Source organism: Odontesthes bonariensis, chromosome 10 (genome assembly GCF_027942865.1).
Source record: "Odontesthes bonariensis isolate fOdoBon6 chromosome 10, fOdoBon6.hap1, whole genome shotgun sequence".
Classification (NCBI taxonomy): Eukaryota; Metazoa; Chordata; class Actinopteri; order Atheriniformes; family Atherinopsidae; genus Odontesthes; species Odontesthes bonariensis.
The window spans coordinates 6,976,730-6,990,752 of record NC_134515.1 but is presented as its reverse complement, the minus strand read 5'-3'; the positions used below and the strand labels follow the sequence as shown (position 1 = coordinate 6,990,752).

Below are 14,023 nucleotides of genomic sequence, written 5' to 3'. Positions count from 1 at the left end.
TATAAAATACAAAAAAAGCCGCCCTCCTATGAGTTAGTGAATCACTAGCACTTTAAAAAGGGAATAAAAAAAATAAAATGACAAAAACAACAAGAGGCAATGGCTGTGGTTTTTGAGTTAAGCACCGACTGTACGCAGCATCGGAGCAGCTGCTCTACATTTCCTCAGATGCATATATAAATATTACATCAAAGGAATTTCAAGCAGAGGAAAAGACGATACATAACAGTATCAGTATCAGTACACATTGATCCTGGCACACTAGCAGAGCCTAAGTCAACAATTTAACTGGTGACATTGTACATCAATGTACATTGTACACCTCCCCCAAAAAAATATAACAAAGTATTTTGCTTTAGCGTAATCCTGAGGAGGTAATATTCAGCTGCAGTAATTTGTCAGACCCCGTAGTGAGGATACTTCCACTCATGTTACAAATACTCCACAAGTTTGGTCAAATCTGATATCACATGTTATCTTAATCCCAGTGCTCCAAAGAACCTCTTGTGGTGCCAGGAATGCTTCTCAGTTTTCAAGCGCCCCTGTAAGCGTCCAACGAGGTTAAGGATTGGTGACTGTGAAAGATTGTCCATGACAGAAAGTCCTCCTCAGTCTTGAAGTACTTTTTGAACATTTTGGGTGTGTTTGGGAACATTATCCTGCTGAAGTATGACTCGGACTCCACAAGGACAATGTAAAGGGTGGAGGATATCCCTGAAGAATTGAGGTTTGCTTCTCCTTGGTCAGGGTGGAGTCCATTCAGTGCTGGTGCCCAACAGGTGTCCAACTCCAGGGAGGCCAAACTCCCCCGACTTGAATATGACCGCTATCATCATCCTTCACTGTGGGTTTGACACTGTAATGTTACTCTATCGCTTGTTTGTCTCTGTATATACACAGTTCTGTTATTCACAGAGATGTCAAACTTTGTTTATCAAGACTTTGTCCGAGCGAGCCTGTGAAATGTTGGAATGTCATATCCACCGAAGAGTTTTGCCTTGTTTTCCCTCATCAATAGGGTTAAGGGTCAATTAACACAAATACTAGACAGCTCTTCTTTGATTGGACTTTTACTGGTTGGAGACTTGCACTCTTTATTTAGTCAAATCTATGTCTGTGATAATGTTGCTTTTCTGTTTCTCAGCAAACAAAGATGGTTGCTTTGCTTGTTATGCTCTACTGGAAACTTAAAAAAAACAGCGATATTCAATCCAATTCGATTGAATATCGATTGAAAAACAGCGAACAATGGCTGCAAGTTCATTTCCCAGAGCAAGCTTCTGATGACGGCTTAGTATTGTTGAAAATGTACACTGAATGAAATGTCTCTCCAGTTTCAAGATGTTCCTCCAATTATGAGCAAAACCAGAATAGAAGGGGGTCTTTTTTTAAGTCACAGAACTGTAGAAAACTGTAAAAAAATAAACCGTTTCCAACCCAACTATGGCACCAGTCTAGAATTGAGCCGTTTCCCTGTTTTTACAGAACACGCAGTTACTGATGAACTACAATACAAAATCAAACCTATCAGGATAGCTCACAGACACAACCATCAAAGATCGTTGAAACAAAAACATATGAAGCTGACCTTTCTTTCTCAAGCCGTGGCTCGAAGGCATCAGTAACATTGTTTGAATGCCAGAGATCAGAAAAGGTCAACTCACACTCTTTCATCATGCCGATATCAATGCAGCGCTTGAGACGACAGGCTTGGCAGTGACGCCGGTTGTCTTTAGTGATGGTGCAGCTTCCATTGAACGGACAGGTGAAGGAGGCTTTACGTTTCATACTGCGCCTGCAGGAGTGCAAGAAGAATAAAGTTAATTGTGTATTGTAACATTTTATTCTCTGTGGTCTTTAGAATATGAGGGAAATAATCTATTGTTAAAATGATCACTGGTTATAATGTTATTTTTGTTGGGGCCTCTTTAATATTAATATCTTTAAGCAATCATGGATAAAAACAAATGTCAGCATCACAAATGACTTTCAAACTAAACTGCAATTAGCAATGTAGTCTGCATGAAATGTCACTACTGGTATAAACAGTATCATCACATAAATTAGCTTCATTTACATTTTTATTTCGCTTTTAATCATGTGTTCAAAACGATGACATCACTTTTTGCGCAAATAATGAGGGTAAATCTGAAAACCCACCCTGAATTTATAAGAAATATAGAAATTGTGTGCAACACATTTTTGACTAAGTGATTCAGTGAAAGTTGAGAAGAAAAGGAAAAAAGTAAGTGACACCACTGAATGAGTAGTGTTCCGAAGCATTACAGGCATGATCACGTAGCCAGATGGGAAAAAAAGGCAGGCATGTAAATCCCAAGTCAGATCACACCGACGTTGGGCAGCCATACACACTCTTCTTTGAACATGCACACAATGCTACCGTGTAAAAGATAAGCATAAGCAGGTAGCAGACTAAAGAATAAAATAAAGTCATTCAGCTGCTGATAACAAACACTTTTCATCATTATCATAAAAATAATTTTGGAGAAACAAAAGTAATTGGAGATTACTAGTTAGTTGAACTGAATATTTCCCTAAAAAAAACACAAAGAAAATGCTATACATCTAATAGAAAAGGTCATCATCTCTCAACAAAAATATAACTATTTAGGACTTGAAAAAATATGACTTAAAATTGCACAGATCCATATGAAAAGTTACAAAATAACACTGGTTGAGCACAACAGTAAGCATACTACCAGCATCTCTTCCACATGGAAAGGACTGACTGTGTGTGCAATTTAAAACAAAGAATACGCAAATGTTGCAAATGAGTAAACAGATGGTATGAAAACAAAAGAGGGAAGGCACACACCTGAAAAAGCCCTTGCATCCCTCACAGGTCATGGCGTTGAAGTGGAAGCCAGTGGCTTTGTCCCCGCACACTCCGCAGATCCGCGGGGCATTGCGGTCGAACTCATCTGGTCCGACCACTGACGTTGTCACCGTCATGGGCTCCATCACTGAGGAGAACAAAAAAACAGAAGAAGAAATAGATATTAAATCCCATGTGACACTGCTGATCGGCCTCTTGGTACAGAGTCAAACAAACAAGTCTAAAAAGATATGAAAGCGATTTGAAAGTCTGAAACATTTACCGTAAGCCTGCTTCACCCACTTTGATTTAAGATTGAAAATCAGCTTGTATCCCAAGTCCCTGTGCTGTGTGGGAGTCGGTCAGTGTGTGCTTTGTGAGGAACCGTGCATTTTCTCTTCTTATACAAACAGGTGTTGGGTTATTAGCATATTAAGCAAAAGGCATTGACAGTCACACTCTGCATCTTGCAGCTATTGGCTAAATGAGTCAGAGATAGGTACACACACACGCACACACACACACACACACACACACACACACACACACACGAGTGCAATCTACAAACTGTGAAATGACAGTGTGTTATTGGAAGAAAGGATTATTGATAGAAAGGTGCTCATTTGCAGAATGCTGTGAAATGGCCAATGCATTTAATACTGCCAGTTCTCTACAGCGACAATTTTTTTCCACAGATTCACCATCTGGCCATCTCTTATGAAATAAACAGCAGTAGAGTAACACACACTGGCTGGAAACTGTGAGCCAACTAACCCATAACAATCTTTTTCCAAGTGCACCTCTGACTGAAGTTTGACTGAGGAGATGAGGATCCTTTAAGAAGCAGAAAAGGCTAATAATGATTTCAAAGTAGCCCCTGGAAACGAACAGAAATATGTCAGATTATTTTAACTAGCTGAAATCATTTTGTATTATGGTTTATTCATTCTAATGTCAAAGTTGGGCCTGAAACTAACTTTTCAAAATTCGAACAATGACAATGACTAGGGTTATGACATCTCAGTGAATAGACGTGTGGCTCGCTGCTAAATCCTTTAAATGAATCCGTAAGCTGGGCCAATATTCACAACTTCGCCTGTTTTGTTAATGCGAAAACGTTTACTTGGGATCATGCCAAAAAAAAAGCCAAATCTGACCAACTATCGGCTAAAACGGTTCCACAGGAGAGCGAGGCTAACGAAGCTAAGGCTAATGAAGCTGGGGCTAGTGTGACTGGGACCGGCGTGGCGGGGGGGCTCCGACCAATCGAGATATTCTTGAAGCAATCAGCTCACTGAAAGAAGATAATAATAAACAATCTACAGACATGATGCAAGCGATTAAGGATATCAAGGGGGATATACAGTCGCTCTCTGAAAGAATTGGGGAAACAGAAGTTCGTATTTCACAAGCAGAGGACAACGTTACTTCCCTTCAAAATAAGGTTAAGTCTCTGGAGAAAACAGTGGAAGTGCTGAGTGATAGAGCTACGGAGCAGGAGGATAGGGCCAGGCGCTCCAACTTGAGACTGGTCAGGCTACCTGAGAGGTCCGAGGGATCGGATCTGTGTGGTTTTCTGGAGAAGTGGCTGCCGGAGGCTCTGAGAGAAAGCTTCACCATGTCCAGCTTTGTGGAGAGAGCCCACAGGATCGGGCCTCTTAACACTAGATCTGCAGTCCCAAGGGTTGTCATAATGAAGTTTATGAGCTATCGCGACCGGGAAAAAACCCTGAAATTTGTCAGAAAAATGAAGGAGGTGCATTATGAGGGCAGCCGGATCACCTTTTACCCGGACCTCTCGGTCGAGACTCGCAGGCTGCAGCGGCGCTTCGATGGAGTGAAAACCCGACTTCGTGCCCTCAAAATCCGGTACGGCATTCTGTATCCAGCTGATTTGATTATTACGCATGATGACAAGCACCAGATCTTCAAATCCGTGGAGGAAGCGGAAAAATATATTAATGGAATAAACTCATAGGTTGAGAGAGACTTCGGGACATAGTTCTTTATTGTTCGCCATTCTTTCTTCTTTCCTCTTTGGTGTGGAGCGACGACGGACTTTTGGCAATGAGGGGCACAAATAGGCCTATCAGTGGACAATATAGTAAGTTAAAATCATTTTACTGCCAAATGTTTAGGCATGAAACCTAAAAAGTATTTGAGTTTTACAAAATATTTTATTTCTGAGGTAGCGTAAGCATTGCTGCTAATAATTCTTCACTGTACCTCTAGGTATCTGGTAAATATAGCGTTAACTCTTCGGATATTTTGGTCAGAGCTTTCTTCTGTAATTTTTTGTTTATCAGCCCACCTACACTAGGGATGGGAATCGAGAACAGGTTCTTGTTGAGAACCGGTTCCCAGTATTTCAATATCTTGGAATCGTTTGGCGATTTTGCAAACGATTCCCTTATCGATTTCAGTGGGCGCAAATGACGTCACCACGCTACGTTGCGTGGTGAGTCCAGTGCAGCCAGCAGTCAAAAGTAAACATGGCGCCCAAGCGGTACAAACGCTCGAAAGTTTGATTACTCATCCCTAAAAAAGACGACAACAGGGCAACTTGCAAAGTGAATATTTCACCAAAGGGAGGAAATACTACCAACATGCAATAACTATGAATGAATGTCGCCTTTTCGATCTGCTCCGGACTAACGTTGGTGAATCTGAACCCAGCAGCAGCAGCAGCAACGTTAGCAACGTTAGCAACATTAGCATGTCCTCGGCTAACACTGGAGATAACTAACTAACTAACAAACACTGCCTATCATGTTAGCGCCATTTGCCTCATTGTAAAACCTGCTATTAGTAACGGTTAAGGTTAAATGAATGCCTTCTCAGGCATTACATTTAGATGAAATCATGAGAGACAGAGCCTGACTGGCTCAGAGCCAGAGGCTGGTGGTACTGCCCCCAGTTCACGTCTACCTCCAGCTTCTCCTTTCACCAGAGCAGGGAAGAGTTCAATTACCCAGGCCATGATAGACCAATGTGGACCTCACCGTTGTTGGGTTTGTAAAGTCACGACTCGTGTTACTTCTAAACTAAACAAAGTTGATGCTAATCGACCGGTTTGTTGTCCTTTTTCTCCAAATGAGAATCGATAAGGGAACCGATAAAGAACCGAATCGTTAAGCAGAATCGAAAATGGAATTGGAATCGTAAAAATCTTATCAATTCCCATCCCTAACCTACACATGACCTTTCTTAAATGCAAAGACTTTCACGTTATCCACTCGATGGATGCAACGTTTACATAACCTAAGTTCGAGGTTTAAAAGGGGTTAACACATTTCGTTTGGGGAAATGTGGGGAGTTTTGGGATGCTGGGCTCACTCTGGACAATTTAATTTTGATGATTTTAAATCACCTAAATGTGAGAATGAGAAGGGGTCAATTTCTGATATCTGCATATATTTTCAACTATATGATTAATGTCTGATTGCTCTATAATGAACATATCTAGTTGGAATGTCAGAGGCCTAAACAAAATGGGCAAGCTCAAACAGGTGCAGGGCAGAATAAAACAGATGAAGACTATGTTTCTTGCAAGAGACACATCTGGTGGAAAAGGATGTGAATAAAATCAGATCTAGATGACCCGGCCAGGTATTCTCTTCTAGCTTTACAACCCATGCTAGGGGAGTTATAATACTGATCCATAAATCAGCCCCATTTGAACTAAGGGATAAATATTCTGACCCATCAGGGAAATTTATTATACTCAGTGTCATAATAATATCTACACATTAATGAGGCTTTTACAAAATATTATGAAAATTTATAATACCAAAAACGACATCGACATCAGAATCTGCCGAACTATCCATCTCTAAATTGCAAACAATAAAATCCCGAGGGTTCTTATCTCCCGCAGCTGAATAACGGGCGAAGGTGCGCTCCTTCCAGCAGTCATGTGACACGTCATGACATCACGGCGAAAATGGGTGTTAAAACGAGTCAGCTGTTATATAGGAAACAATAACAAACATAGCAATGTGTAGTTCGGTTCCCGAGGGTCGTTTTTGGTGGACAAAAAGAAAATTTTGGAATACTATAGTGTATGACTTTGGCGATCAATTTGTGCGCACGCCTGTGGAACACGGAAGCTGAGAAAGGTAGGTGCGCTGTTTTTGAAATCTCAAAATGTATCATGTCTGTGCTAGCTAATGGTATGGTTAGCCCCTGGGTTGAATTGTATTGCTACAGACACCACGGCCAATTCGGTCAAAAGTATTTTGATATACGTTAAGAGCCTCAGGAAAGGTTAAAAGCTTGCCCGATAGAGCCCGCTTTCATGGAAATCAGCGCAATTGGACAACTTTGCGCAGCGGGCATGAAAATTTCTCGCGGTTTTCCCTTTGGCAAACTTCCCTGGGTCTCCAACAGAAAGGATATGTTTGTAAAATGGCCGGAGTTCTCCTTTAAATACAATTGGAGACCTTTATCGTGAGGGAGTTTGAATGTCCTTTGAACAATTGGCAAGTAAATATAGTCTGCCCCAAAAGCACTTTTTTAAGTACTTACAGATTAGAAATTTTGTTAATACCTTGCGGATATCTACTGCCGAACCTCCACTCTCTACCATAGAGTCTATAGCCATCCACCACAATCAGAGTAGAGGCCTACTCTCCAAATTTTATAATATCTTACTCTTATCTTTCAAAGATAGTAGTCTCTCCTATTTACAAACATGGAGAACTGACCTACAAGCAGAAATTTCTGAGGACGAATGGAGTAACTCATGCCTACTGGCACAAACACAAACTATCAACACAAGGTTTAGATTATTACAATATAAATGGTTATTTAGAACATATATCACACCTGTAAAATTGAACCGTTTCAATCCGAATACCCCTGATACTTGTGTTAAATGCAATACAGATAGAGGTACTCTGTTCCATTGTATGTGGTAATGTACAGAACTTCAAATTTTTTGGAAAGAGGTCACTGGGCTTATCTCTCGCTTGATTGAACAAGTACCAATGGACAGTGGACTCTGCTTGCTGCACATTTTTCCAGATGACTTTAAGGGTTCCACAAAGAGGAAATTAGTGAGTTTTTGCCTTTTACAAGCTAAACATCTGATTGCGCTGAAGTGGAAGAACATAGAAAGACCAAAGATAAATTAGTGGATTAAAGCACTGAGCAACAACCTGGCAATGGAAAAACTGACGTACATAGTGAAAGGGAAGCTTGAAGACTTTAAAGATATGTGGTCACCCTTCCTATATCCTGTCAAAAACAACATGTAAACTTAAATTTTTCATTTTTTCTTTTTTTCTTTGTTTGTCTGATCTGACACATTGAGCTCTAGGTGTTCGGGGTGGGGGAAGGGTTATAAGATGTTTATGTTTTCTGTTTAATTTCTTTATTTTATTTTTGTTGTTTGTTTGTATAATTGGAAAATTTCAATAAAAATATTTTGGAAAAAAAAAAAAAAAAAAACTTTTCAAAATTGAGGCTTATTCCCCTCTTACCTGCTTTCGCATGAGATCCAGTCATACACTGGTAGTTTATTATATGTATCCAACTACAGGATTTCTGCTTCTCTCAGCTAATATTTTATTGCTTTCCTCCAACTTGAGATTTCCTCTGAACTATAGTAATTTAATTAATTGTTGTTCTGTAAGTGTAGAGTTTCATTTCCCCAGCATGTCTCAGCATTATTTGAACACACCTAAAGTGTGCCTTAAAGTAAGTCTTTTTGGTAGCAGACTTCACGAACAAAGCTTTATTTGAGCTGTAATACCTTAATGAGTTTTAGTTCATTTGGATACTAGGTGTTTATATAGCTGTTGAAATGGTCTATTATACAGTATTAAAAAGAACAACCACCTGAGCTTGTGCATCAAGCAGCAGCTCTCATGCCTCATCTGGTGCAACGGCAACAGGAGAAAACTACTCCTCCACCTCATCAAGGCTTCCTTGCACCTCTTTGCCTGCACCTTGTTGCCCTCTTATCAACAACAAAGCCGAACAACCACTTGATGCCAAATACAACCAACCTCTATGCTGCCCGTATAAACACAAAGGATCCAAACGTAGCCTGCTTGCTACTGGGTTACAGCTTTGGAAACCCACGCCTAACGCCATCTGTACTTTCACATTCATATTATGTTACAGAGACATAATTCAAAAGCAGTGTCTTGTACAGAGTGGGAGAGCAGGCATGCCACGACTCTTCTCCGTGGAAGTCTGTCCGGTTTACGGCATTTCAGATTTCAGTGTGTTCGTCCGGTGTTCCACGTCGCTGCCTTCGATATCACTGTAAATGTGTGCGGGAATTTCCCACACTGCATTCCCACGTTAGCTGGATGCCAACTTTTATTATTCAGACTCAAGAGTCAGAATAGCTACTGAAAGTTCAGAAATAGCAGAAAGAAAAAAGGGGGAACTAAAAGCAAAGCTGATAGCAAAGAACGTGTCGCACGGTGTTTCAAAACGCAGACTAGATTATTACCCTACAACTTATGGAGGCCTGCAAATTTTTTATCAACATTCATTCAATGTCATCATTACGTCATTGTGGTTTCATGAATTAGCTAAAATTCAAACTGAACATTTAAAAACTAAGAGCATAACTCAATAAAACTGAGTAACAGTCCAGAGGGTTTCCCAAAATATCAATTAAAACCCAGTCGTATCATACCTAGGTCAAGTTACCCAATGAATAAAAAACTACAACTTGAAACATTCTCTTCCTGTGGCATGCTGTCTGGATTGAATACAGACAAAAAAAAACTGAAGTTGTGACAAAAAGATAGATATTCCCACTGTAACATGGTGTTACTGGTTGTAATATGTGCTAATAAAGAGATCTGGGCCTGTGGCCACATTAATGTACAAAGAGAGTCCTTTTCATAGGAAGACAATTAAAAGAGAACAAAGATAGGAATGGATTTGGGAACAGCAGCAGTCACATGGCTGCAAATTATAGCCAGTGGGTAGCCAGCATGCACAGAAGGACTCAAATGATGTCAAGCAAGGACAAAGAGGTAGGAGGAACTGATGTGAAGGAGTGTTGGGTAGCAAGAGTTAGGTAAAGAAAAATGGAAGGAGCTGACAAGAAGAAATCGTCAATGTAAGTGAAGGATGTAGACAAACAAATTTAGGCCTCATTACATGCTGCTTGGTTGGACAATTCAATACCAGATCCCAGAAAAACACAACCTCACACACATGTGAGGCAGCAGCTCCTGCTGTAAAGCTTCTGTCCGGTTACTCAATGTATACCACACCGGTAACACACATAGCTCACTCCATCGTAACTCTGACCATCGCTGCCTCGCTCATATGTACCTGGGTTTGCCCATCTATTTCAAGGTAGTGTGTTGTGTGCTGGGGCGGGAGAAGAATGAGTTGGCAGGGCAGATGTACCCCACAGATTAAAAACAGGACATACACGATTAGTCATTATGTGAGAAAAACACCTTTGTTTACTGATGCAGCAGCAGGTGAATAATTAAATAAATGGAAAAGGTGATATGGGGACACAGGGTGTCAAACATCTCAACAGATTTGTTAGAAAAACACAAAAACAACATGCATTTTCATTACTAGTGCTGATTAACAACAGTGCCATCAGGCTCCAGGACTGTCATTAACAACTTGAACCTAATTTCTTCTTTAATCGCTTCTCTGACACACTTCTCTTTGATGTATTCTCTAGCTTGTCTTGCATTTGCAGCATCACTTAGTAAATTAAACTTTATTTAGCAATGTTGAACGTGATTAATAGGAAGTGAAAAGTAGATATACTTCAGCTGCACACAGTTCAATCAAAACCATTTGTCTCTTCTCTGGTACCTCTGAACAACAATTGTTATCACTTTGTCACAACACACATCATCACAATCATCTTTCCTTTAAAATGTAGCGAATGGTTGTGAGATTTTCCTGAGAAGAGAGATAGAGAGTGCTTAAATATCAAATAAAATTAAGGTGTTGATGGTATTAGAGCATGTACAACTGATGTGAGAATCCAGGCTGTGCTTTTTTTCTGCTTTTAGTTCATATGACTGCTTTGCAGCAATGAGTTCATGTGATATTTATACCAGCTAGGGTTGTGCCGATGAACGATATCATCGTCCATCGTCATTTATGACCCACCATCACGATGGATGGTAACCATCGTGATGCCACGCCCACTTTTTTTTTTTTTTTTTAGGAATATCTATATATAACTAATATGAATTAGTCAGGCATGAAAATTAAAATAGCCTGTGCTACAAATATGCCCAATTGGCTTATTCTTATATAATTTATTATTGAAGAGTAATAATTGAAAGTGGGCTTCTCGACCGTGTTGAATGATACCATTTCTTTGGCCAGGTAGCGAGTTACAACACCTTTCAGCTCCTTCCACCGGTCACTGTCAGTTTTATATTTAGTGCTTATTATTATTATTTGATCATAATTTTATTATTATTATTATTAGATCATGAGTCGTAGCCACCCCCCCCGACAATATCATCGTCCATCACGATGTTTCACTGTAAACATCGTCTTCTGCCAATTAAGAAGACATCGCCCAACCCTAATACCAGCAAAACAAATTAAACTGTGAGAGGATAGATGGACAATGATGTTGGAGAAAACTGACCTCAGCTGTGGATAATGGCCTCTTCTTAAATTTATTTCTAGGAAATCCACTGTGTCCGTGCATGCGTTTGTGTGAGTTAGTGAGAACACCGAAAAATTAATTCATCAAACACACTGCAAAAATAAAGGTGACAGTGTGCTTGGGAGACAAGATTCACTGTAAGCATGAACTCATATAGAAGCACAGAGCTTCAGTAGGTGACAGTATAATAAAAGTTTTTATTTTTCCAATGGCACTAAGAGTATATTGTACCATAAATAATTAATAATAATAATATTACCCACATGGGTAAGCTGTGTGTCTGTCATGAAACATTGTTGGGTTTTTCTCTCTTTATTTAGAAAAAAAACACTCTCAGATTCTTAAAATAATCCTAAAACCCAAACAGAAAGACTGTTATTTACCTGTAATGATATAAAGAGATTCAGGCAGATATATTGGTCTCTGAGCAGCCTGGTGTGCCGGTTAGCCTTGCCGCCTCAAAGCAACACAGAAAGATCCCGGATAAAATCTCGGCTGAGGAGTTTGAATGTTCTAAGCGGTTCTAAACAGACCAAAAAGTATAAGTGTGAGCAAGCGTGGTTGTTTGTCACTATAATAGCAGACAGCCTCTCCATGGTGTATCCTGGCTTTCACTAGCTCTAAGTACAAAATATCTAAGTCACAAGACAGCACATGAATATTTAAACAGGAAAGCCATCAAGTGTAATTTGTGCACCAGAGGAACATCCGACCCAGTACTTTATATTTTAAAGTACTTTATAGTACTTATATTGTTGATGACCATCTAGTGAAAAGTGTATGAAAATATTTTGATACAGTCAAAACTCTTCTAAAAGTGATTCATTGAGACTACATGATAACGCGCAGTTACTTCAAAGCCATGTTCAAGCTGCTGGCTTTGCAGATGAAAACATGAGCATTAACTGACAGAATCACAAAACACATAAGTACAAGTCAACTCAGCCAATTTCAGCTACATTTATTTGTAAAATGATCCCTCAAAAAAGGCAAAAGCACACCGACACTTTGACATTAGCTTATTAGAAAGCTAAGGACTATTATCGGCCCTTTAAGTTGCTAAAAACTCAAGGAGTAATGTAAATGTTTTGGTTTGACAAGATGATTCAATGAAACTAACCTGGGAAAATTGTGTTGTTCATTTAATCGTTTTTGCTGAGGTTGCATTGCTCAATCAACTGACAAAGAAAAGGGCAGGTTTACTTTACAGTTCATGAAAATAATCATTAGTTAGAGTTTAGTTCCACACAAACGTGTGTTTCTACAGACCCTTAATGAATCCCCAAAGCACGCCTCATGTTTAGTTAGTTGCCTTTCCAATGTTGTACTGTTGATGATATCCAAGCATAAGCATGGTGTTCAACAACCCTGTTCACCTCATATTTCATGTCACAGCCTTGTGACTCCCATCACTCACTGTACCAAAAGTCCTTGATGGTGCAGACACAAAAACACATTTCAATGCTAAAAGAGTAGTGCTGCAAAAATACTGCACAATGACAGATGTATGTCAGGAGAGAAACTTTAACACAAGAACTGATGACTTCCCCTGACTTTGTTGTTCATCTCTCCCTCCTTTTTCATTAATGCTCCAATTTCATTATCTCACTCTACAGCCGCAGCTGTTAACACATCTGTCCAGGTTGCCTCTGAAAGTTATGCAGTCAGCTACAAGCGACACATAATGTCAACCAATGAAACTTGCGGTCGATGAACAATCATACAGGATCACAGTTCTGCCTGTTTATGCTGATATTATTTTTCCTTGCAAAGGGGTGAGCAGCAACACCGAGTGCCATCTAACCATGTTAGAATTCATAAACCTCATTAGAGTATGCAAAAACTGATTCCAATGAGGTGAGCTCATTACACTCAATCACCAAATAGCTTTAAGGACAAACATTTACAACAAATTATTCAAGAACATTTGGCATTCTGCACTGAATCACTGAGGAACTCTTATTCAAAACAAAATACTTCCAAAATATGGCCGAGCCTGTTTAGGAACAGCAACACCAGACAGCTGTCAAACACAACAACAGCTGTAACAAGAGTAGTCATTTCAAAGCTGCAGCACCCTGTAAAGCTCTCTGAAGGGGAGAATGTTGCCAACAGTAACAAAATGTTGAAAAAAGAAATCTTCAGAAATTTCAGCCTGCATATTAACAGATGTACAAATTAATAACTGTCGTATTGGTGACCAAAAACACATCCTTCTGAGCTGGAAATTCCCCTACAAGTTTACAACGGAGTGAATAATGTCGTACCTCATTCGAAGCTGTGTGTGGTTCTCTTGTGACTTTCAGACTGCTTTTTTCTCTTTAACTCCAGCTCCTTCGGCACCCCTCGGAGGTCAAATAAACTACTGTTTTTTTTTTGTTTGTTTTTTAATGCTTCCCTCCCATAAGAAAAAAAAGAAAAAACATGATGTGGAAGAGGAAAGATAATGAATTTCAAATCAAACTATAATGACAAATTGTATGTGCTGTATGCTGCACCACAGACTTTGAGTGGGAGTATTTATATATGATGACAAACCTGACAGCTCACCAATGGAT

General features: G+C 39.6%; 1 protein-coding gene across 2 annotated transcripts in view; it reads right to left on the bottom strand.

The window, feature by feature from the left end:
* Window positions 1-14,023, bottom strand: part of LOC142390564 (vitamin D3 receptor A) — a 71,403-nt gene that overhangs the window by 20,619 nt on the left and 36,761 nt on the right. The window contains exons 1-3 of one of the 2 annotated variants that reach the window (XM_075476098.1): window positions 3,120-3,191; window positions 2,837-2,984; window positions 1,665-1,795 (exon numbers count right to left, since the gene is read on the bottom strand). In XM_075476098.1, coding sequence (XP_075332213.1) covers window positions 1,665-1,795; window positions 2,837-2,982 — 277 coding nt within the window. In that variant the 5' untranslated portion in view covers window positions 2,983-2,984; window positions 3,120-3,191. Of the gene's footprint in view, window positions 1-1,664; window positions 1,796-2,836; window positions 2,985-3,119; window positions 3,192-14,023 lie in introns of those variants that run through there. The other variant, XM_075476097.1, reaches the window with a different exon arrangement.